A 24021-nucleotide genomic window follows, 5' to 3' on the forward strand; every position below is an offset into this window, starting at 1 on the left:
CCCTCCCATCTTCCTCCCCATTGCACCCCTCTAGGTTGATACAGAGCCCCTGTTTGAGTTTCCTGAGCCAAATTCCTGTTGGCTGTCTATTTTACATATGCGAATGTAAGTTTCCATGTTACTCTTTCTATACATCTCACCCTCTCCTCCCCTCTCTCCATGTCATATCTGTGTTTTACAGATATCAAGGATGATTACTGTCAAAATATGAGTAGGAAATCAAGGAATGATTCAGTTAGATGTTATTTTGATATAGGTATATAAATTAAGAAAAATCTATTTGAAGGGAAATGCCCTGAAAAGGGGAAATGGTTAATAGTTATGTAATAATAATATGTATTTAAAAGGGCAAATTGGTAAAAACAAACTATAAATAAATATTATTACTTATAATTTGAAATGATATAATTTTGCATAGAGGTAAAATCTCTAATATATTCTGATTTAGTTTTCTCCATTTGAATACTTTTATTATAGAATCATTTTTCCAGAGAACCAAAAGATATAAGTTGCTGCATGTAAACAGCATTACTAAAATTTGCCTTATATACACATATTCAAATTGAGATTAGTCTAATTTTGCTTTTCAATGTGTAATTTTATTCTGATCATGTGTGAAATTATTCTAAAGATACAAAAAGCTTTGTCATTTCGAATGGTTAATTATTTTACCTAAGGGGAAAGAGTGACTATGGTAAGACTGAATCGAATGACAGTATGTCCACTCTTAAATTTTATTCCTGGCTGTTTGCCCAGGTTTTTTGGAAGGTCTTAATCATTTTGTGTCCTGATGATGGCCAGAGGTGCAAAGAGACAGTGTCTAGTGACTCAAAACAGTTTGAATGATGTAATCAAACAGAACTGGAAAGTTATCTTCTATCTCTGGTGAAGCACAACTGAGAATCCTGAAGGAGTTCACCAAAGAAAAGATGTTGTAATTAAAATATCATTTCATTTCAGTTCTCTACTTATTCATTCAGCTTAAATCAATAATGACAATGGGATCTCTCACGGTATTTCACTAGCTGCAAGGAGAGGAAAAGTGCCTGAAGGATAACACTGTTGGAAAAAAGTGAATCAATGCATGCACATTCTGGTCTTTAGATACTTCATGGATTTAATTGTTTTGTTTCAGAAATATGAGATGACGTCAGATACGTGGCTGTCTAAACAGGTATGGTATAGATGGTCTCTTTATGTCACATTTTGTCATCATATGTACCCTATTCACTCTTTTGTTTTATATATAACTTTTTCTCAAAAGTTATTTCAGTTGTATGAGTTTAAGGCTCTGTTATTTTTGAATAAGTGAGTCTTTTTCGTTAAAATATATGACTTGGGTTTTATGACATCATTTGTGAAAACATTGCTTTGTTTTTTTCTTTTTTTTAATAGAACACAAGTTGTTGAATTATTACCAGGATCCAATTTCAGGACCATTCATAAAAGTAAATAGTTGTGTTGAAGAAAAAGGTGCAGCCCATATAAACTAGGAACCATCAGCATTGCTCAAGTTGCCCAGAAATCTGACCAAGTCTCCACCTAAACTGCTACTCAGACGAACATTTCCTTAGACAATTTCCAGCTTACACAGTGCTAGCTTGTGATATAAATGAAGCTAGAACCAGATGATCACAAATGTCTCCACAACGTGCTGTCTAACTGGATATTTCAGAAGGAAACACAAGATTATTCAAATGTAGATCAACCTATTTTACTACTAACTTCATCACTGCCTTTTGCAGAGGAAGTGTTTGGCTTGGCTTATTTGGTTTTGATTTGTTTTGTTCTTTACAGTGCTCTTTTATTTCATATTCTCTCCCTGGGTGTCATATACGTCTGTGGTTTCAATTGCTACCTCTGACTGTATAGCCCCAGGCAACTAAATTCTCTGAGTTCTGATATATATACAAATTCATGCTTGGCATCTTCTCCTAAATCTATAAAAGTAACAGCATACTCCTCAGGTTCAAACTAAACTCCATTCTCTTCCAGTAAGTCAGTATTCTTATCATAGAAGTCACAGACGTATTTATCCACCCAGCTATCAAAATCATAAACCTACTGAGGATTATTGAACTTTTCTTATCCTTATCTGCATATGTTACTCATCACCAAGTTACTTTGATTTACTCTCAAAGACTTCAAGTCATTTACTTTTCTCCAATTTACAAACACTATAGAGGATCAAACTATCAGCACTGCATTTCCTCCTTGACTAGTGAACTCTCAATCCCTTAGGAAACTGCCAATCTGTTCTCCACATTTCAGCCTGGCTGAGTGATCTTTTCAAAACACATCTCTAATTCTACTGCCCCAAACACTCTGATATTCTCTTACAACTGATAATTTTTATCTCCCCTTCATTCTACAGATAAAGACCAACATCTTAAAGGGTCTATAAGAGATTTATTTGAAAGCTTTTCCAGCTCTGTGTCATATCATCTTTTCTCTCATTTTCTCCATTAGCCCTCATATTCACCAGAACTTTATGTGAACTCTTCCTTCTGAACAGAATTTTCTCAATTGCTTTCTTTACCTGAAAGTTGCTTATTTGTCAAACTTCAGCCTTTATCACCTGCTTAAGAAGTCACCTCTTCAAACCACACTAATCAAATAACATCCCCCAATAAAACTTAGAGTCCAGTGCAATATTTATGTAAACTTACACAGTTAGTTCTGTGATTTTTTTTTTTTACAAACTTCACAAGGGCAAGAATGTTGTTCATTTTTTATTATTCATTATGTAACAAATGCTTAAAATACAGTCTGGTTATAAAAAGACTTCCATATGTACCTGTTGAATAAAAGAGTAAGAAAGATTGTGAATAGGGTGTAGATATATCTGTCTCCCTATCTGCCTGTCTGTCTATCTATCATCCATCTGTCATCTCTCTCTCCATAGATAACAATATGAACTATTTAATCATAGTCAATGTGCAAAATTAAACTGAGGGAAAACTGACTTTATTTAGCAAAAAACAAAAAAAAATCAAAATTAAGTTAAATAATTGAAAATAATAAAAATATATATGGATTTATTCTAAATTATCTGCATTATTAAACCTACTTTAATTGTCAGTGAAATTCATAATAGTCTAGCATACAACAACACAATGCATGAATTTTTAGGATTATGTTACCTACATTTTAGGTCCCAAATTTATGAATATTTAATAGAAATTTTAAAAAAAAGTTATCAAGTATTCAATAAGAAAATGTAGGAAGTAGTTTGTTGCAGTTGATTTTTTCTCCAAAAGTTCTAAGGGAATTTCATGAAATACTTAAATAGAATTCAGTGAAATTAAAAGAATGAGAATATGTAATGAGATGAAGCAACTTTCAAAGAAAATGAGAAATTTAATGTAATACTCATGCTTGTTTTCTGTTTGGTGAGAAGAGCAGAGAGAAGTGAGCATTTTTTCTCCTAGCTTTCAAGAGACTAATAATTGGAATAACCGGTATAAAAAATGTTTGGTCAAGAGGTAAAGAGTGCTATCCTCAGTTCACTGGCCTGTGTGTCATAAACACTGCCTTGCTTAAGGTCATAAACATGGACAGTGAGATTGGCTTCATTCTTTATTTGATTGTAGGAAATGCTCTACGTAGAGCTGTATAACTAGTTTCTGTCCAGTGGTGAAAGTTTTTAAACCCAGAAATGTATTAGTAATTATGACCCCCATCTATTCCTTAAAATGAACTATTTCCAAGGTATGAGAATTGGAGGAAGAGGGACTAACATAAAAAGGACAATGCTACGATTTAATTTTGGAGTAAAGCACAGGAGCAGAATCTTGAATAGGGAGGAGCCAATAGTTTGGAGTAAATGTAGTGGATAAAGTGATATATATAACAAATATTTTTGCCCATTGTACACACGCATTCATCTGTGCAGTTATACGTAGGTCACCTACTGTGTCCTAGAAAAAAAAAGATAAAATTACAAACTTAGTTTAATTATTACTTGCCTAGTGAAGGAAGTCAACCATATAATAGAGTGCTCTGAAAGTCAAGAGAGATGAATACAGAGTACTACTTAGAGTCTCCAGGGAGAGATTTCCTAAATAAGAGGGGCTTTCTAGCTACAGAAATTTAAAAATGGTTTCTGTTTTGAGTTTAAGTAAAAAATGAGGAAGATATAGCACAAAAAAGACGAGTGAAAGCTTACTCCAGACAGAAGAAATTCCATTGCAAAAGCAAAGAGAGACATTACATATAGGCAAGGGATAGAAAATACAGAATTCTTGACTCTATCATAGTTGCCAACATCCATTGGTTAATAGAAAATTCAAGAGAATTTGAGAAAATCATCTACTTCTGCTTCTACTCTGCTAAAGCCTTTGACTGTGTATATCAAATCAAACTATGGAAAATTCTTCAAGTGATGGGAATAACAGATCATCGTACCTGCCTCCTGAGAAACCTATATGCACGACATGAAGCAACAGTTCAAACCAGACATAGAACAATGGACTGGTTCCAAATTGGGGAGGAGTACATCAAGGCTGCAGATTGTCACCCAGCCTAAGTTATGTTTAAGTTATATGCACAGTACATCATGGGAAATGCTGGGCTGGATGAATCCTGGAATCAGGATTTCTGGGAGAAATATCAAGAACCTTGGATATGCAGATAACACCACCCTTATGGCAGAAAGTGAAGAGGAACTAAAGAGCCTCTTGATGAAGGTGAAAGAGGAGAGTACAAAAGCTGCAATAATACCCAACATTCAAAAAACAAAGATCATGGCATCTGCTCCCATCACTTCGTGGCAAATAGATGGGGAAACAATGGAAAGAGTGACAGACTTTCTTTTCTTGGGCTTCAAAATTACTGCAGATGGTGATTGCAGCCATGAAAATAAAAGATGCTTGCTCCTTGGAATAAAAGCTATGACAAGCCTAGACAGTTTATTAAAAAACAGAGACATTTCTTTGCCAACAAAGGTCCATCTAGTCATAGCTATGGTTTTTCCAGTAGTCATGTATGGATGTGAGAGTTGGACTATAAAGAAACCTGAGAGCTGAAGAATTGATGCTTTTGAACTGTGGTGTTGGAGAAGACTCTTGAGAGTCCCTTGGACTGCAAGGAGATCAAACGAGTCAATCCTAAAGGAAATCAGTCCTGAATAGTCATTGGAAGGACTGATGTTGAAGCTGAAGCTCCAATACTTTGGCCAACTGATACAAAGAGCTGACTCACTAGAAAAGACCCTGATGCTGGGAAAGATTGAAGGCAGGAGAAGGGGATGACAGAGGATGAGATGGTTGAATGGCATCACTAACTCAATAGACATGCGTTTGAGCAAACTCCAGGAGATGGTGAAGGACAGGGGAAGCCTGGCCTGCTGCATTCCATGGAGTGACAAAGAGTCAGACATGACTGAGAGACTGAACAACAAATCACAGAGCAGAATGTGATTCACTCAATCAAATACCTTGTCAGTATTTATTATCTGCCTTGCAAAGCATTTTTCCCACCCTTGTGTTATATTAGTTCAGACTTTCAAATTTATTACACATACCATTTACATTTTCATGAGTGTCCATAAAGTGTATGAGAAAAATAATATTTGTATTCTTTGTATTTATTATATTTTCTATTAGTAATAATAGAATAAAATAAATAAATAGAATAATTAAAAAGAATAAAAATATTTATTTTCTATTAGATAGAAATATTAGTAAGACATTTCTATTTTACTAATGAAACTAGAATCAGACTTGAGATTATTAAGTAGTTATTAATTTACTTATTCAACAAATGATTATTAAATACAACTTATGCAATAGTCAGTGTCCTGGGTTCCAAATGCAAAGCAGTGAAGAATACAAGGTTTTTGCCTCATGGAGCTTACATTCTAGAGGAACGCCTTCTACTTCCCATCTACTTACCTACGTATATGCACACATACACACATCCATTCATATACAAACAAATGTACACATACATAAAATATAATATGTTGGATGGTATTAGGTGGTATGGACAAAAGAGATGGTCACTAAGAGGGTGATGGGAGATTCAAATACCATTGGATGATCTAGTTTCCCCAATCACAATTTACATGGGATTACCAGAAAACACCTGCCTGATAAGGTAGATTTAGAGCAGAGAAAGGATGAGATCAATGAAGATCTTTTTGCAGCAGCATGGATGGACCTAGAAATTGTCATACTAAGTGAAGTAAGTCAGGGAAAGACAAATAACATATGTTATTGCTTAAATGTAGAAGTTTTAAAAAATGGTACAAATGAGTTTATTTACAGAACAGAAATAGTCACGGATGTAGAAGACCAAATTTGGTTACTGAGGGGGAAGGGAAGGGAGGGATAAATTGGGAGATTGGCATTGACATATGCACACTACTATCCCAAGTGACTTAGTGGTAAAGAATCCACCTGCAATGCCGAAGACCCAGGAGACATGGGTTTGATACCAGGGTTAGGAAGATCCCTTGGAGAAGGAACTGGCAACCCACTCCAGTATTCTTGCCTGAAGAATCCCATGGACAGAGGCGCCTGGTGGGCTACAGCCAAGGGGTTGCAAAGAGTTGGGCACAACTGAGTGACTGAGCACACATGAGTATAAACAAAATAGATAAATAAGAAGAACCTATTGTATAGCACTGGGAAATCTACTCAGTGCTCTGAAATGCCCTATGTGGGAAAAAAATCTAAAAAGGTGGATATATATATTACTGATTCAGTTTGATGTATACCTAACACAACATTGTATATTAACGTTATTCCAATAACAAAAATAAATAAGTTCCACCAAAAAAGAGAGTGAACGAGAGAGTGAGGGCTGAGAAAGAGCCAGGCAAAGTGAGGGAAAAAAGTTAAAATGTGCAGACTCTGGAGCAGAAAAATGCAGGATGCAGAAGGAAGGAAGAAGAGATGAGAGAGTAGAGGATCAGGCCATTTAATAGTGCTTGAGCCACTCTGAAGACCTGTTAAGGAAACCATATCAAAGCCTTGCTTTATACCATATGTATAGTCACTCTTCCCCTTCATGGATCACAGCCTTGTCTTGGAGAAGGGGCTTGTGTAACTCATTGAAGTTATGAGCCATGCTATGCAGGGTCATCCAAGACAGATGGGTCTTAATGAAGAGTTCTGACAAAACATGGTCCACTGGAGGAAAAAATGACAAATCACTTTAGTATTCTTGCTACAAAAACTCCATGAACGGTATGAAAGGCAAAAAGATATGACACCAGAACATGAGCCTCCCAGGTTGGAAGGTGTCTAGTATGCTCCTAGGGAAGAGCAGAGTACAATCATCATTAGTTCAAAAAAGAGTGAAGTGGCTGGGCAAAAGCAGAAATGACACTCAGTTGTGGATGTGTCTGCTGGTGAAAGTCAAGTTGGATGCTGTTAAGAACAATATTGCACAGGAACCTGCAGTGTTAGGTTCATGAATCAAGGTAAATTGGACATGATTAAGCAGGAGAGGGCAAGATTGATGAACATCAACATCTTAGGAAACAGTGAAGTAAACTGGACAGGAATGGGTGAATTTAATACAGATGACCATTATACCTACTACTGTGGGCAAGAATCCCTTAGAAGAATTGGAGTAACCCTCATAGTCAACCAAAGAGTCTGAAATGTGGTACTTGGGTGCAATCTCAAAAATGACAGAATGATCTTGGTTCCTTTCCAAGGCAAACCATTTAACATCACAGTAATCCAAGTCTATTCCCCAAACACTGATGGAAAACAAACTGAAGTTGACCAGTCCTATGAAGACCTACAACATCTTCTAGAACTAACACTAAAAAGAAGTCCTTTTTCATCATAGGGGATTAGAATGCAAAAGTAGAAAGTCAAGAAATATCCAGAATAACAGGAAAGTTTGGCTTCGGAGTACAAAATAGGCAGAGCAAAGTCTAACAGAGTTTGTCAAGAGAACAGGCTGGTCACAGTAAACACCCTTTTCCAAAAGCCAAAGAGATAGCTTCACAAATGGATATCACCAGCAAGTGAAAGTGAAAGTGAAGTCGCTCAGTCGTATCCAACTCTTTGCGACCCCATGGACTGTAGCCCACCACGCTTCTCCGTCCATGGGATTTTCCAGGCAAGAGTACTGGAGTGGGTTGCCATTTCCTTCTCCAGATGGTCAATATAAAAATCAGATTGATTATGTTCTTTGCAGCCAAAGATGGAGGAGCTCTATAGAGTCAGCAAAAGCAAAACCTGGAGCTGTCTGTGGCTCAGATCATGAGCACCTTACTACAAAGTTCAGGCTTAAATTTAAGAGAGTAGGGAAAACCACTAGGTGACCATTCAGGCTTAAATTTAAGGGAGTAGGGAAAACTGTTAAGTGAGGTGTGATGAAGTCACTCAGTCGTGTCCAACTCTTTGCAACCCCATATATTGTATCCTACCAGGCTCCTCCGTCCATGGGATTTTCCAGGCAAGAGTACTGGAGTGGGTTGCCATTTCCTTCTCCAGAGGATCTTCCCAACCCAGGGATCAAACCCGGGTCTCCCACATTGTAGGCAGACGCTTTACTGTCTGAGCCACCAGGGAAGCCTAATGGCCTAATAAAACCATTCAGGTATGATCGAAATCAAATTCCTTATGATTAAACAGTGGCAATGATCCGACCCTTTGTGACCTCGTGGACTGTAGCCTACCAGACTCCTCTGTCCATGAGATTCTCCAGGCAAGAATACTGGAGTGGGTTGCCATATCCTTCTCCAGGGGATCTTCCCAACCCAGGGATCGAACTCAGGTCTCCTGCATTGGAGTCAGATGCTTTAACCTCTGAGCCACCAGGGAAGCCCAGTGATAAACAGATTAAGGGATTAGATCTGGTAGACAGAGTGCCTGAAGAACTATAGACTGAGGTTCAAAACAATGTATAGGAGGCAGTGACCAAAACCATCCCAAACAAGAAGAGATTCAAGAAGGCAAAGGGGTTGTCTGAGGAGGCTTAAAAATTATTGAAGAAAGAAGAGAAGCAAAAGTCAAAGGAGAAATTTCAAGGTATACTGAATTCAGAGTTCCAGAGAAGAGCAAGGAGATATAAGAATGTCTTCTGAAATGAATAATGAAAAGAAATGGAGGGAAATAATAGAATGGGAAAGAATAGAGATCTCTTTAAGAAAATTGGAGATATCAAGAGAATATTTCTTGCAAAGATGGACATGATAAAGGACAGATAGTAGTGACCTAAAATAAGCAATAGAGATTGATAAAAGGTGGCAAGAGAGAACTATGCAAAAAGGTCTTAATGTTAACTACGGATAATCCCTATGGTATGATCACTCTCCTAGAGAGACATCCTGGAGTTTGAAGTCAAGTGGGCCTTAGAAAGCATTACTACTAATGAAGCTAGAGGAAGTGAATGAATTCCAGCTAAGCTGTTTCAATTCCTACAAAGATGGTGCTGTTAAACTGCTGCACTCATTTTGTCAGCACTTTGGAAAACTCAGCAGTGACTGCAGGAGTGGAAGAGGTCAGTTTTTATTCCAATCCCAAAGAAGAGCAATGCCAAAGAATGTTCAAACTAGAGTACAGTTTCACTCGTTTCACATGCTAGCAAGTTTATGCTCAAAGTCCTTCAAGTTCAATTTCAACAGTATGTGACCTGTGAAATTCCAGATATACCAATTGGGTTTTGAAGAGACAGAGGGACAGGAGATCAAATTGCCAGCATCCATTGGATCATGGAAAAAGCAATGGAACTCCAGAAAAATATCTACCTCTGCTTCTTGAACTATGCTAAAGCCTTTGGGTGGATCAAAACGAACTATGGAAAATTCTTAAAGGGATGAAAATACCAGACCACCTTACCTTTCCTGTCTCCTGAGAAACCTGTATGTGGGTCAAGAAGCAACAGTTAGAAATGGACATGGAACAACTGACTGGTTCCAAATTGGGAAAGGAATAGAACAAGGCCAAATAATTGTCACCTTGCTTATTTATCTTATGATGCAGAATACATCATATGAAATGACAGGCTAGATGACTCACACGCTGGAATCAAGATTTCCAGGAGAGATATCAGTAACCACAGATATGTAGACGATACCATTCTAATGATGGAAAGTAAAGAGGAACTAAAGAGTCTCTTTAGATGAGGGTGAAAGAGGAGAGTAAAAAAGCTGGCATGCAACTCAACATTCAAAAAACTAATATCATGGCATCTGGTGCCATCACTTCATGGCAAATAGAAGGGGGAAAAGTGGAAGCAATGTCAGATTTTATTTTCTTTGGCTCCAAAATCAATGCAGACAGTGACTGCAGCCATAAAATTAGAAGACTCTATCTCCTTGGAAGGAAAGCTATAACAAACCTAGACAGTGTATTAAAAAGCAGAAACATTGGTTTGCTCACAGAGGTCTGTATAGACAAAGCTTTTTTTTTCCCCCAGTAGTCATCTAGAGATGTGATAAAGAAGGTGGAGCTCTGAGAAATTATTGCTTTTGAATTATGGTGCTGGAGAAGACTCTTGAAAGTCCCTTTGACAGCACAGAAATCCAACCAGTCAAGCCTAAAGGAAATCAACCCTACTTCATTCACGGATGGACTGATGCTGATGCTGAAGCTCCAATACTTTGTCACATGATGTGAAGAGCCAACTCATTGGAAAAGACCCTGATGCTGGAAAAGAATGAAGGCAAAATAATAAGGAAGCAGCAGAGGATGAGATGAGATAGCATCGCCAACTCAGTGGACATTAATTTGAGCAAACTACAGGGAATTGTGGAGGACAGAGGAGCCTGGCACACTGCAGTCCATGGGGTCGCAAAGAATTGGACAGGACTTAGGGAATGAACAACAACAACATAGTCACTCTCACTTATCCAAAAGAAAGAACTCAATTTTTTGTTATGTAAATCCAATTTCTTAATGTTTCCCCTTAAGCAAGAGAAAGCAGTCTATAAGTATAGCCTCCATCATTTAATTTTCAAAAACAATTGTATTGATTTAACATGCCACTGGAGTTTAATTAAAAAATCATCAAATGGACATCTATGTTTGTGTGTTTGTGAAAAAGTGAGCAGCGAGGATGGGAAATTTGAATTAAATCATTTTCAATTGATTGGCTCCAATTTTGCAGTCTTTTCATTTTTATATTTACAGTAAATTTATATATACATCATCAGAAATGTATCTTCAATAACTTCACTTGCTGAGTAAAAGATTTCAGGAAGATGTATTAAATATTGTATGTTATACAATTTTCCAAATTAAAAAAAGAGTTTGATAAACTGTTAATAGCCGTTCATATTTTCTTAATTTTTGAAGGGTACATCTCTAAGCACAATCATATGTGAAGATATGGAAGTTATTTTCTGAACCAGTTTCAAAACTGTCTTTAGTCTAATTGTGAATCATTTCTATTCAATATGCAAGATACTTTTCCATTCATCCCACCTTTCAAAAACACACATATGCCCATGTGCCTAAAGGCATCACTGAGTTCACTTTAAAAATATTATCATACTTGTATATTTTAAATAATAATTCAACCTTTTGCCAAAATAAACCAATTATTTGTCTAATCCATGCATGTATTGGTAGTAGTTGGCAGCACAATTTTCAGATGCCCTTTTGAGATTGTTATACGTGCTTCTGTTTTTTAGAATGAGGAGCCCGTGTTTTCTAGAGATGGTAGCAAATTCTTCATGACAGTTCCTGTGAAGCAAGGGGGTCGTGGAGAGTTTCACCACATAGCTATGTTCCTGGTCCAGGTAAGTGCTGTGTTCCTCAAGTGGTTTGTCTTCGTTGCCACCCACATGGCATTCTGCATCTATAGTTATATCTGTGGCATCCAGTCATATATCCAACTCAGGGATGTTTTAGGAAAAGGGTCCCCATCCATAGCCTTAATTCAAGACACCCACAAAACATTTTCAGCATTCAATAAAACTTAGTGAGATACACATGTGTGCTATGAGTTGAGGGCCTTGGGATATAGAATTTAATAAATAGAAAGAACCAAACTCCTACTTTCAAAGATCTGAGGAAACTCGAGAGACAATTTCTCATTCAACAAATATATATCACCTATTTGGTACAAGTAATGTTTTCAAAATGTTATAAAATTTTATGTACCTGAAGCAACCTGAATGTCCATCAAAAACTGAATAGTTAATACGTTATGGAACACTCACAGAAGGAAATGCACTGCAGATTCTAAAAACCAGGATAAAATAGATTTCTTAAGTGTTGTCAAAGTCACAAAGTCTGTGTTACATTTTTAGGGACTTTTTGATAAAAAGAGAATAAAGTGTTACTTTTCCTCTACATTTCAAGTGAATGTTAGTTAACCAGTTTATGCAGTTTTACTAATTATAAAATGAATCAGGGAATTCACAACAAATAAAATATGGTAAGATTATGAGTCTGTTTGAAACTAATTACCAATAAAATATTCATGAGAAATAAAGTTTCCTTCAAAATCAAATAAACAGTCTAGTCACAGGTAAATGATGATTTATCAAGATAAAGCATTGTGGATAAATTGGAATCTTTCTTAAGAATGTTATAAACATACTAGCCAAGAATCAATTTCATACTTACTTTGTTGTTGTTCAGTTGCTCAGTCATGTCTGACTCTTTGTGACCCCATGAACTGTGGCACACCAGGTTTCCCTGTCTTTCACTATCTCCCAGAGTTATTGCTCAAACTCATATCCATTGAGTCAGTGATGTCATCCAACCCTGTTGCTTCCTTCTGCTTTTGATCTTTCCCAGCACCAGGGTCTTTTCCAATCTGTCAGCTCTTTGCATCAGGTGGCCACAGTATTGGAGCTTCAGCCTCGGTATAAATCCTTCCAATGACTGTTCAGGTTTGATTTCCTTTAGGATTAACTGGTTCAATCTCCTTGCAGTCCAAGGGACTCTCAAGAGTCTTCTCCAACACCACAGTTCAAAAGCATCAGTTCTTCAGCACCACAATTCGAATGGGTGATTATCTTGTGGCTCAGATGGTAAGGAATCTGCCTGAAATGCAAGAAAGAGACCCAGGTTCAATCCTTGAATCCGGAAGATTCCCTAGAGAAGGGAATGGCTAACCAATTTCAGTATTCTAGCCTGGAAAATTCCATGGAAAGAGAAGCCTGGCAAGTGACAGTCCATGGGATCAAGAGTTGGACATGATTGAGCAACTTTCATGCTTACTAAGAATAGAATAAAAATAAATGTGGCAAAAAATCCCTAAGCAACCTGAGTGCTTTTATGTTCTTAATATCTTCAAGTCTTGTGCATGTTCACAAAATTTTACCATTACCCATATGCATATTTACACTGGGCAGCTCAGAAACTTGAATTCTTAAAATCAATGTCAGTAACTTAAAAGGCAGCACTTTTCCAAAGTCTGTACTGTTAAAGTCATTGTCATGATTTTAACTTCAGTTTTAAGCAAAGCTGAAATAATTTGACCATACATAATTTCCACAGTGGAGAAGTAGATCATTTTTCAAGGTATATTATTAAATTAGAAAAATAGCTTATAGAGTAATATATGATGTGATCTCATTTATGTTTTTAAATAAATGAATGCATTTATATATGAAAAAAATTGGAGGTGATTCTACACTGAACTATTAAGTGATTATAACAGACAGGTGATATTAATGGAATACTTTTTGATGTTTATGTGAACTGGAGGAAGCTTTACCAGCAAATTGCTGACTTGATTCACTTTTGCTTGTTAACCATAAATTTTGTTATCATAAATACTGGGGATATACTTGTGCCAAAATAATAAATCTTCCAAATCTTACAATTGCCTGTGGTAACATCTTATTAAAATTTTAATTATCTGCATTTTTATTCAGTAATCTGAATACAAACCCAAGTAGTCAAAATTATATACAAATTGTGAATATATTCATAAGATACAGAGAAAGGTAGAGAAAGATGTGTAATACATCTATAGATGAGTAAACGTAACATAAATGGACTTTCATTGGCTCAGCAGGTAAAGAATCTACCTGTAGTGCAGGAGACACAAGAGATGCGGGTTTGATCCTTGGGTGGGGAAGATCCCATGCAGGAGAAAATGGCAACCTACTCCACTATTCTTGTCTGAAAAATCCAAAGGACAAAGGAGCCTGGCAGGCTGAAGTCCAAAGGGTCGCAAGGAGCTGGACACGAGTGAGCAACTAAGCATATCTTAAGTGTTAGTCGCACAATTGTGTTAACTCTTTGAGACCCCATAAACTGTAGCCCACCAGTCTCCACTGTCAGTGGGATTCTCCAGGCAATAATACTAGACTGGGTTGCCATTACCTTCTCCAGGAGATCTTCCAGGGGTCGAACTATTGTCTCCTGTATTGGCAGGCAGATTCTTTACCTTCTGAGCCTCCAGGGAAGTCAACTAAGCATATACATATGGAGAAGGGAATGGCGATCCACTCGAGTATTCTTGCCTGGGGAATCCCATGGACAGAGGAGCCTTGCGGGCTATAGTCCATGGGGTTGCAGAGAGTCAGACAGGACTAAGAGACTTTCTATATACATATATATATATATATATACATACATATATATACATATATATATATATATATATCTTAGAAGATAGTCTATCCAACAAAGTAGGAAGTGAAATGTCTTTTTGAAAGTGTGGAGTTGGCAGAGTGACAGTCAGGGATGAACATGTTGGCATATAAGAACTGAGGTATTTATATACCTAACAAAATTTTCTTTACAAGCCTTGGGAAGAAATACCTCCTGTCTCCCAATCAAACCAGTCTGAAATGCAGTCTAATTCATTATTTCTGAAATATTCAGAACACCTTCATAGAGCAGATGTGTTTACTTTGTTCCTCTTCCATATGGAGATTATAACAAAATTTCACTGAACTACAAAACATTTTTATATATTCTGGTTGCAGTTCAGAGAACTTGTGGTTTGCCTCACTGAGAAATAAACATGGTTGCATGATTATTTGAAGATACTTTGGCAATGTGGCTAAAGATAACCTACTTTGTTAATGAATCAGAGGTCAGTGCCTAGGTAAATACAGTTTATTCCTAAGTTAACACATATATACACACAGAGAATTTTAGTAAATATTTTGAATCTCTTTGCCTCAATTTTAAAATAGCTAACAAAAAAGCTCTTTAATGAATTGTTTATAATTACCATATTGACATCTACATATATGCATACTATAAAAATTTGTAAAGTAATAACTGAATAAACTAAATAAAGGTATATATAACATCAAATATGGTCTCATCACCCCACACTGGCACATTGCAAATCAGTTGTTGTATATGTTTTGAATTCCTTTTTACATGAAAAATATGTCATTTTTCACCTAAAAACATGCAAAGCTATATATTTACTTGTAACATTTAAAGAGTAATTTATGAGCATTTTCTCACATCATTTAATTGCATTCTTAATATTTAATATTATTTTAAAATGTGATTTTAATAGCTACTCAACATTATGTCCAGTAAACATATCATACCATATTTAATTGAATTACTTTTAATCATCAAATTTATTTCTATGTTTGATACTAAAAAGTATTCAAAGGTAAACATTATTCCTATAAATATATATTTCCAGATATCAAAAGGTACCTAGGCAAAGTGTATGTGTACATATGTCTTTGCTTAGGTTTTGATATAGAATGTAAAATTGGCCCTCCACAAATAGTTTAATAATTTACTGTCTAAACAGTAATGCATGTCACCAGAGATGACTTTTTACCCATTTTTCCTTCCTTTTATATGCCTGAGGATGCCACCTAAATTGATGTGCCCAGAGAGAGAGAAATGATAGGGACAGAGAGCTTAGCAGCCAATAGTCAGGAAGGTAGTACTAGATGCTAAGCTACATTTGAGAGCTTCCCCATTGACTGAAAATAGATTTATCTGTTTGAACTGTCTTACCAAATGAAAGTAGTAAAATTTTGCAAACATTTTTCTCTCTTACACAATTTGTAGGTAAACAAAAATACATTGGTTATACACCAGGCTACAAATTAGTGTTTAGGATATATTCATTGCATAAATGGACGATTTTCCTTACAAATATTTTAGTGTTTTTCCCCCTCATTTACAAAACTAATGATTGTTAAAATAATTCCGAAATATAAAAGTAGAAAAAAATTATGACATTTTCCTCCAGTATTCTTTTAAGTATTATTATAATTTTATGTAAACTACAGCATTTTATCCTGATATTTTAATTTAGAAGCAAAATCGTCCCATAGTGGTAAACAATTTTGAGTGCAATTCTTTTGAATATTCATATTTAGTTGACTGGGTGTACCTTCCTAGGTGGCACTAGAGGTAACAGATCTCCCTGCAATTCAGGAGACCTGTGTTCAATCCCTGGGTAGGGAAGTTCCTCTGGAGACGGGCATGGCAACCCCCTCCAGTATTCCTGCCTGGAAAATGCCATGGACAGAAGAGTCTGGCGGGATACAGTCCATAGAGTTGTAAAGAGTCAGATGATTGAAGTGATAGCACTCACACACCTACTTAACCATGATTGTTCAATGTTTCAATTAGTGACAATTAGCTGTAGTTATAGATTTCACTATGTATAAAACTTACTTTATTATAAATTATTTATTTAATTTTAGTTAACAGAACTGGAATTCCTATATCTAAAGTAAAATATTGTTAAGCCCTATATATTTCTGGATATTTTCTATATAAATATGAGAAAACACAATTTATGAATGAGGTTTCTCTGCTTTTATATATTCTGTTAAAGATAATAAAAATAAAAACTGAGTCTTCCAAAAATCTATATAGTTCAGTTCAGTTCAGTTCAGTCACTCTGTCGTGTCTGACTCTTTGCGAACCCATGAATTGCAGCATGCCACAGCTCCCTGTCCATCACCAACTCCCGGAGTTCACTCAAACTCATATCCATCGAGTCAGTGATGCCATCCAGCCATCTCATCCTCTATTGTCCCCTTCTTCTCCTGCCCCCAATCCCTCCCAGCATCACAGTCTTTTCTAATGATTCAACTCTTCGCATGAGGTGGCCAAAGTATTGGAGTTTCAGCTTTAGCATCATTCCTTCCAAAGAAATCCCACGGCTGATCTCCTTTAGAATGGACTGGTTGGATCTCCTTGCAGTCCAAGGGACTCTCAAGAGTCTTCTCCAACACCACAGTTCAAAAGCATCAATTCTTCGGCACTCAGCTTTCTTCACAGTCCAACTCTCACATCCATACAGGACCACTGGAAAAACCATAGACTTGACTAGATGGACCTGTGTTGGCAAAGTAATGTCTCTGCTTTTGAATATACTATCTAGGTTGGTCATAACTTTTCTTCCAAGGAGTAAGTGTTTTTTAGTTTCATGGCTGCAGTGATTTTGGAGCCCCCCAAAATAAAGTCAGACACTGTTTCCACTGTTTCCCCATCTATTTCCCATGAAGTGATGGGACCAGATGCCATATCTTAGTTTTCTGAATGTTGAGCTTTAAGCCAACTTTTTCACTCTTCTCTTTCACTTTCATCAAGAGGCTTTTTAGTTCTTTTTCACTTTCTGCCATAAGAGTGGTGTCATCTGCATATCTGAGGTTATTGATATTTCTCCCAGCAATCTTGATTTCATCTTGTGCTTCTTCTAGCCCAGCGTTTCTCATGATGTACTCTGCATAGAAGTTAAATAAGCAGAGTGACAATATACAGCCTGACGGACTCCTTTTCCTATTTGGAACCAGTCTGTTGTTCCATGTCCAGTTCTAACTGTTGCTTCCTGACCTGCATATAGGTTTCTCAAGAGGCAGGTCAGGTGGTCTGGTATTCCCATCACTTTCAGAATTTTCCACAGTCTATTGTGATCCACACAGTCAAAGGCTTTGGCATAGTCAATACAGAAATAGATGTTTTCCTGGAACTCTCTTGCTTTTTCGATGATCCAGCGGATATTGGCAATTCGAAAATCTATATAAGCTGACATAAAGTTCCTTCTGAGTAGAGTGTGCAATATGCAGTATTGGAAACAGTTTGATTCAAGCAACGATGCAAATTCTTTTTTTTTTACAATAGACCACTTTAGATAGTTTCCTTTCACCTTCTCCCTATGGCATTCCTTATGTAGACTCTAATTTCTGAGGTCCCAAATTTGGAAGTATAATATCCTCTATCTTACAATGTAAGTTGCAGTTAAGAAACAGTTTTTTTCAAGGACATGGCTCCCTTTTTCCTCTCTAATAGGGGATAAGCAGAGTTGCGGTCATGTTCAGTGGTTCAGATTTATAAGCATAAGCAAATGCCCAATTATCTTCCAAAGCTGTGTTAAATGAAAAATTTTATATGTTGGTGAATTCATTCACTCTCTCTATTCAGCAGCACAGAGTTTTGCTCATGAGAGCTGACAATTTCACTTGGAATAATTTTAAATTATTCATTACAAATACTGTAGAAAATGGCATGCCCCCAATCCTCAATTCTATCACCTAATCAACCCAATACAATTTTTTCATTACATTTCACTGTTGTATCTGATAAGGACATTGTCTGAAAACAATTCTCTCACCTCACATGTTGAATAGACAATAAATTAAAGCATGCTATTTTTAAGCACTGCAATATTTCCCATACTTAAAAGCTTCAAAAATTAAACAGAATTTATTATAAGAAATGAATTAACAGTGTATAATTAGGTGAAAAGCATGTGTGTCATTAAACTTTTACTGATACCAATGTTTTCCACTTGAGAATATAAATATCAGTATTGAACTGTCTGAGTAAGATAAACTCTCTACCAATTCAAGGAAAGGTGCCTGGTTTCTGATGTCCCAAATAAAAACATTTTATTTCCTAGATTTTCAGTTCTTTTAAAAATAAATGAAGTTACTAGTTTTATTGCTGCTCTTGAAAATTAAAAGTGAAAAATGAGTTCAGTTTGAAGCATATTGCCATGTTGCCCTTGTCAAAATTAATAATCAGTGTTTCTATTCTACTAAGTTAATATAATAGAGATTGTGGTTTCACAGAAAGAAAGAATTATTTCTGTGAAGTAAAATAATTATTCTTTCCTACTTTGTTAAATTACCTTTCCTGTGATTATATTTCTACTGAAGGGGGATGGAAAATTAAGGTAAAGACACCCCCTCATAAAGACTAGCCAAGTCCCTTGTTATATATTTTAAATTTACTGTATGGGCATCTACCATATTGTGGTTGGTACTGGGATTATTTACCCAGAGTAGAGATCAAACTTAATATGCTCACTTTTATGATATAACTAGATACTATTATTGGAAAAATAGCTTATGAGTCTTATAACTATACAAGATAGTCTATGATATTACATGTGAATGAAGTGCCACTTATTCCCCAAGCCCACAGTGGCTATGGCAGACATAAAATAAGCAAAGAAATTATAGGTGTTTGAATAACGTGCAAAGGTTTGTGAGGTTGTTATTATGGCTACCAACAAGAGATATTTTGCTTCTACACTTAGAACTATATTTTGATCCTAGATGCATCATTGAATGTGTAATTTTAATTTTCTGTACATTGTTTTCAAACAATTTTCATGTCATTGGATTTTTACTCATGATCACTTTTAATATGGTCACTCTTATTTCCTTAAAAGACACATAAACACACACCAAAATTCTCTGAAAATCAAAGTATAATCAATCTAGAAATCTGTGAAAAAAGCCTATCTCCAAACAAATATTGATCAAAATCTCTTTACTTTTTAATGTTTTGAAATTTTGTTCATCGAGAAATTGAGCACCAAAGATGCATTAAAACCTTGAGCTGTTAGTATTCTTTCTGTCCTTGGCTCACTCAAAACAGGATCAAAATGCTCGAGAAATTGAGCACCAAAGATGCATTAAAACCTTGAGCTGTTAGTATTCTTTCTGTCCTTGGCTCACTCAAAACAGGATCAAAATGAGCAAAATGGTTGTCCTGTGGAAATTTGACAATTAAATATGACACTTCAGAACTCCACAACAAATTTTAGGCTGTGTCAAATCTCAGAAATTTGTTTTTATCTTTACATTTATACTTTTTTTCAACAAATGCTTATAAAGTGCTATAATTTATCAGACAGTATATGAAGAAGTTAAAATAAATTACATGCTTGTTGTTGACTTTCACCAGCTAGAACTCCCTTTAAGAATATGGAATAGTTGATTTAGGGAGATGTTTGAAATATCAATGTGTACAAAAAGTCACAAGTATTTTTTTTTTTTGAAAGAAGATTCTAATACCACCTGTACATAGTTAATTGACCATTTAATTTCTGCCTTAAGTAGTCTAGAAAAGTGTACATTTAATAAAACTTTCCCACTTCAAAATCTTAGATTCTTTATATATTTAAACCAAACATGTTATTCATGTTTAACATGTTATTCAGCTAATAGCAACAATGGTAACTTTGTATTTAAAATATTTGAAAATAAAGTGTACTTTCTAAATTTATGGTGGGTTAAAGTATATATGTGGTTCCAAATAGGAAAAGGAGTACGTCAAGGCCGTATATTGTCACCCTGCTTATTTAACTTATATGCAGACTACATCACCCACTCCAGTGTTCTTGCCTGGAGAATCCCAGGGACGGGGAAGCCTGGTGGGCTGCTGTCTATGGGGTCACACAGAGTCAGACACGACTGAAGCAACTTAGCAGCAGTGGAGTACATCATGAGAAATGCTGGGCTGGAAGAAGCACAAGCTGGAATCAAAATTGCCAGGAGAAATATCAATAACCTCAGATATACAGATGATACCACCCTTATGGCAGAAAGTGAAGAGGAACTAAAAAGCCTCTTGATGAAAGTGAAAGAGGAGAGTGAGAAAGTTGGCTTAAAGCTCAACATTCAGAAAACTAAGATCATGGCATCTGGTCCCATCACTTCATGGCAAATGGATGGGGAAACAGTGGAAACAGTGTCCAGCTTCATTTTGGGGGGCTCCAAAATCACTGCAGATGGTGATTGCAGCCATGAAATTAAAAGATGCTTTCTTCTTGGAGGGAAAGTTATGACCAACCTAGATAGCATATTCAAAAGCAGAGACATTACTTTGCCAACAAAGGTCCATCTAGTCAAGGCTGTGGTTTTTCCAGTAGTCATATATGGATGTGAGAGTTGGACTGTGAAGAAAGCTGAGTGCCAAAGAACTGATGCTATGAACACATGTAAGCATGTAAAAGTAAGGAAAGATCTTTAACAGAAGAATATTGTTCAGTTGCTCAATCCTGTCTATTTCTTGGCAACCCCATGAACTGCAGCATACAGGCTTCCCTGTTCTTCGGCATCTCCAAGACCTTGCTCAAACTCATATCCATTGAGTTGGTGATGCCATCCAACCATCTCATCCTCTGCCATCGTCTTCTTCTCCTGCCTTCAATCTTTCCCAGTATCAAGGTCTTTTCTAATGAATCGGTTATTTGCATCAGGTGGCCGAAGTATTGGAGCTTCAGTTTCAACATCAGTCCTTCCAATGTATAGTCAGGACTGATTTCCTTTAGGTTTGACTTATTTGATCTTTTTGCCATCCAAGACACTCTCAAGAGTCGTCTCCAACATCACAGTTCGAAAACATTGATTGTTTGGTACTCAGCTTTCTTTATGGTTCAACACTCACATCCGTACATGACTACTGGAAAAACCATAGCTTTGATTAAATGAAACTTTTTTGGCAAAGTAATGTCTCTGTTTTTTAATATGCTATCTAGGTTTGTCATAGCTTTTATTCCAAGGAACAAGCATCTTTAAATTCCATGGCTGCAGTATCCGTCTGCAGTGATTTTCAAGCAGAAGAAAAGAAAGTCTTTGTTTTCATTGTTTCCCCATCTATTTGCCATGAAGTGATGGGACCAGATGCCATGATCTTAGTTTTCTGAAAGTTGAGTTTTAAGCCCGCTTTTTCACTCTCCTCTTTCACCTTCATCAGGAGGCTCTTTAGTTCCTCTTTGCTTCAGAAGAATACTATGTAATAAATATAGAAGGGCTGTTACAGTGAGAAAATCACTTTGAAATGATAATTTAATCAAGGAAAGGTCATGAATCATTGACAAAACTACTGAGCAGATAGTTCATTGAAGAAAATCTAGTTACATAAAGTGCATTATCATCACACTTTTAATTTCAAGGTGAAATGTATTTTTGCAAAAAATGTATCTCCCAGTTACCTTGTAAGCAGCATTGTTAAAAGTGAGAAGATGAGTACCAGTGTGTTTCCTGATGTGAAGTATAAGTCCAGTTCAGTTCAGTTGCTCAGTCATGTCCGACTCTTTGCAACCCCATGGACTGCAGCATGCCAGGCCTTCCTGCCCATCACCAACTCCTGGAGTTTACTCAAATTCATGTCCATTGAGTCAGTGATACCATCCAACCATCTCATCCTGTGTCATCCCTTTCTCCTCCTGCCTTCCATCTTTCCCAGCATCACGGTCTTTTCAAATGAGTCACTCTTTGCATCTGTGGCCGAAGTATTGGAGTTTCAGCTTCAATATCAGTCCTCCCAATGAATATTCAGGGCTGATTTTCTTTACAATGGGCTGGTTGGATCTCCTTTCTGTCCAAGGGACTCTCAAGAGTCTTCTCCAACACCACAGTTCAAAAGCATCAATTCTTCCACACTTGGTGAAGTAAAAGAGGTATCCATTATCACCTCTATAATATACTTGCCAAAAATGTTAGTCTAAATTTTACCATAAAAAAACAGATAATCCAGAATGCTGGGCATTCTATAAGACTGCTAGACCAAGAGTCTTAAAAATGTTCAATGTTTTAGAAATCAATAAATGATTGGATAGCATTTACTTTAAAAGAGACTAAAGAGGCAACAACCCAGTGCAATTATCAGATAGATGATAGAAAGATAGATAGATAGATAGATATAGAGATAGAGATATTTGGGTTACTTGGGGCAATGTGGATATTAGAATATAGACTATACATCTAGATGATATTAATGTTATTATTATTTGAACTGTGGTGTTGGAGAAGACTCATGAGAGTCTTTTGGACTGCAAGCAGATCCAACCAGTCAATCCTAAAGGAAATCAGTCCTGAGTATTCAATGGAAGGACTGAGGCAGAAGCTGAAGCCTCAATACTTTGGCTACCTGATGTGAAAAAGTGACTCATTGGAAAAGACCTTGATGCTGGGAAAGATTGAGGGGAGGAGGATAAGGGCACAAGGGAGGATGAGATGGTTGAATGGCATCATCCAGTCAATGGACATGAGTTTGAGCAAGCTCCTGGAGTTGATGATAGACAAGGAAGCCTGGCATGCTGCAGTCCATGGGGTCACTAACAGTTAGACATGACTGAGCACTGAAATGAATGTTCTTATTTGGGGCTTCCCAGGTGGTGCTAGTGGTAAAGAATCTGCCTGCCAATGTAGGAGATGCAAGAGATGTGGGTTCAATCCCTGGAGTAGGAAATGGCAACCTACTCCAATATTTTTGCCTGGAAAATTCCATGGGCAGAAGAGCCTGACAGGCTACAGTCAAACAGCTGGACATGACTGGGCAGCTGAGCACATAGCACACAGGACGTTATTTTCATAGGAGTGATATGCCATTTGCTTATATGAAAATATTCTTACTTTTGAGAAATGCATTCTGAAATATTTAGAGCCAAAATAGTCTGATGTTTTCTACTTAGTTTCAAATGACTCAGCATACAAATAAAGGGGGAGGGTGAATATTTGAAATGTTGATGTTTGGTGAATCTCAGTAACACTCAAATGGACATTCATGTCCTTTTCATTAACCTTTCTACAACTTTGAAAATTTTCTTAATATAAAGGTGGTGGGACATAAATGGGACATGCTGCTAAGCTACTAAGTCACTTCAGTCATGTCCCACTCTGTGCGACACCATAGATGGCAGCCCACCAGGCTCCCCCGTCCCTGGGATTCTCCAGGCAAGAACACTGGAGTGGGTTGCCATTTTCTTCTCCAATGCATGAAAGTGAAAAGTGAAAGTGAACTCACTCAGTCGTGTCCTGTCGTGTACTGGAGTGGGTTGCCATTGCCTTCTGCCATTATGTGGGACATAATGGGATATAATTTCATACTTATTAATTTGACAAAAAAC

The 24021-nt window shown here is 36.6% G+C and overlaps 1 protein-coding gene across 1 annotated transcript in view; it reads left to right on the top strand.

The window, feature by feature from the left end:
• DPP10 (dipeptidyl peptidase like 10) overlaps positions 1-24021 on the top strand; it is a 760992-nt gene that overhangs the window by 672732 nt on the left and 64239 nt on the right. Inside the window, exons 12-13 of the mRNA XM_052656314.1 lie at positions 1136-1174; positions 11603-11710. Of these exons, the coding sequence (XP_052512274.1) occupies positions 1136-1174; positions 11603-11710 (147 nt within the window). The remainder of the gene's footprint in view (positions 1-1135; positions 1175-11602; positions 11711-24021) is intronic.

This window comes from Budorcas taxicolor, chromosome 2 (assembly GCF_023091745.1).
Source record: "Budorcas taxicolor isolate Tak-1 chromosome 2, Takin1.1, whole genome shotgun sequence".
NCBI lineage: Eukaryota > Metazoa > Chordata > Mammalia > Artiodactyla > Bovidae > Budorcas > Budorcas taxicolor.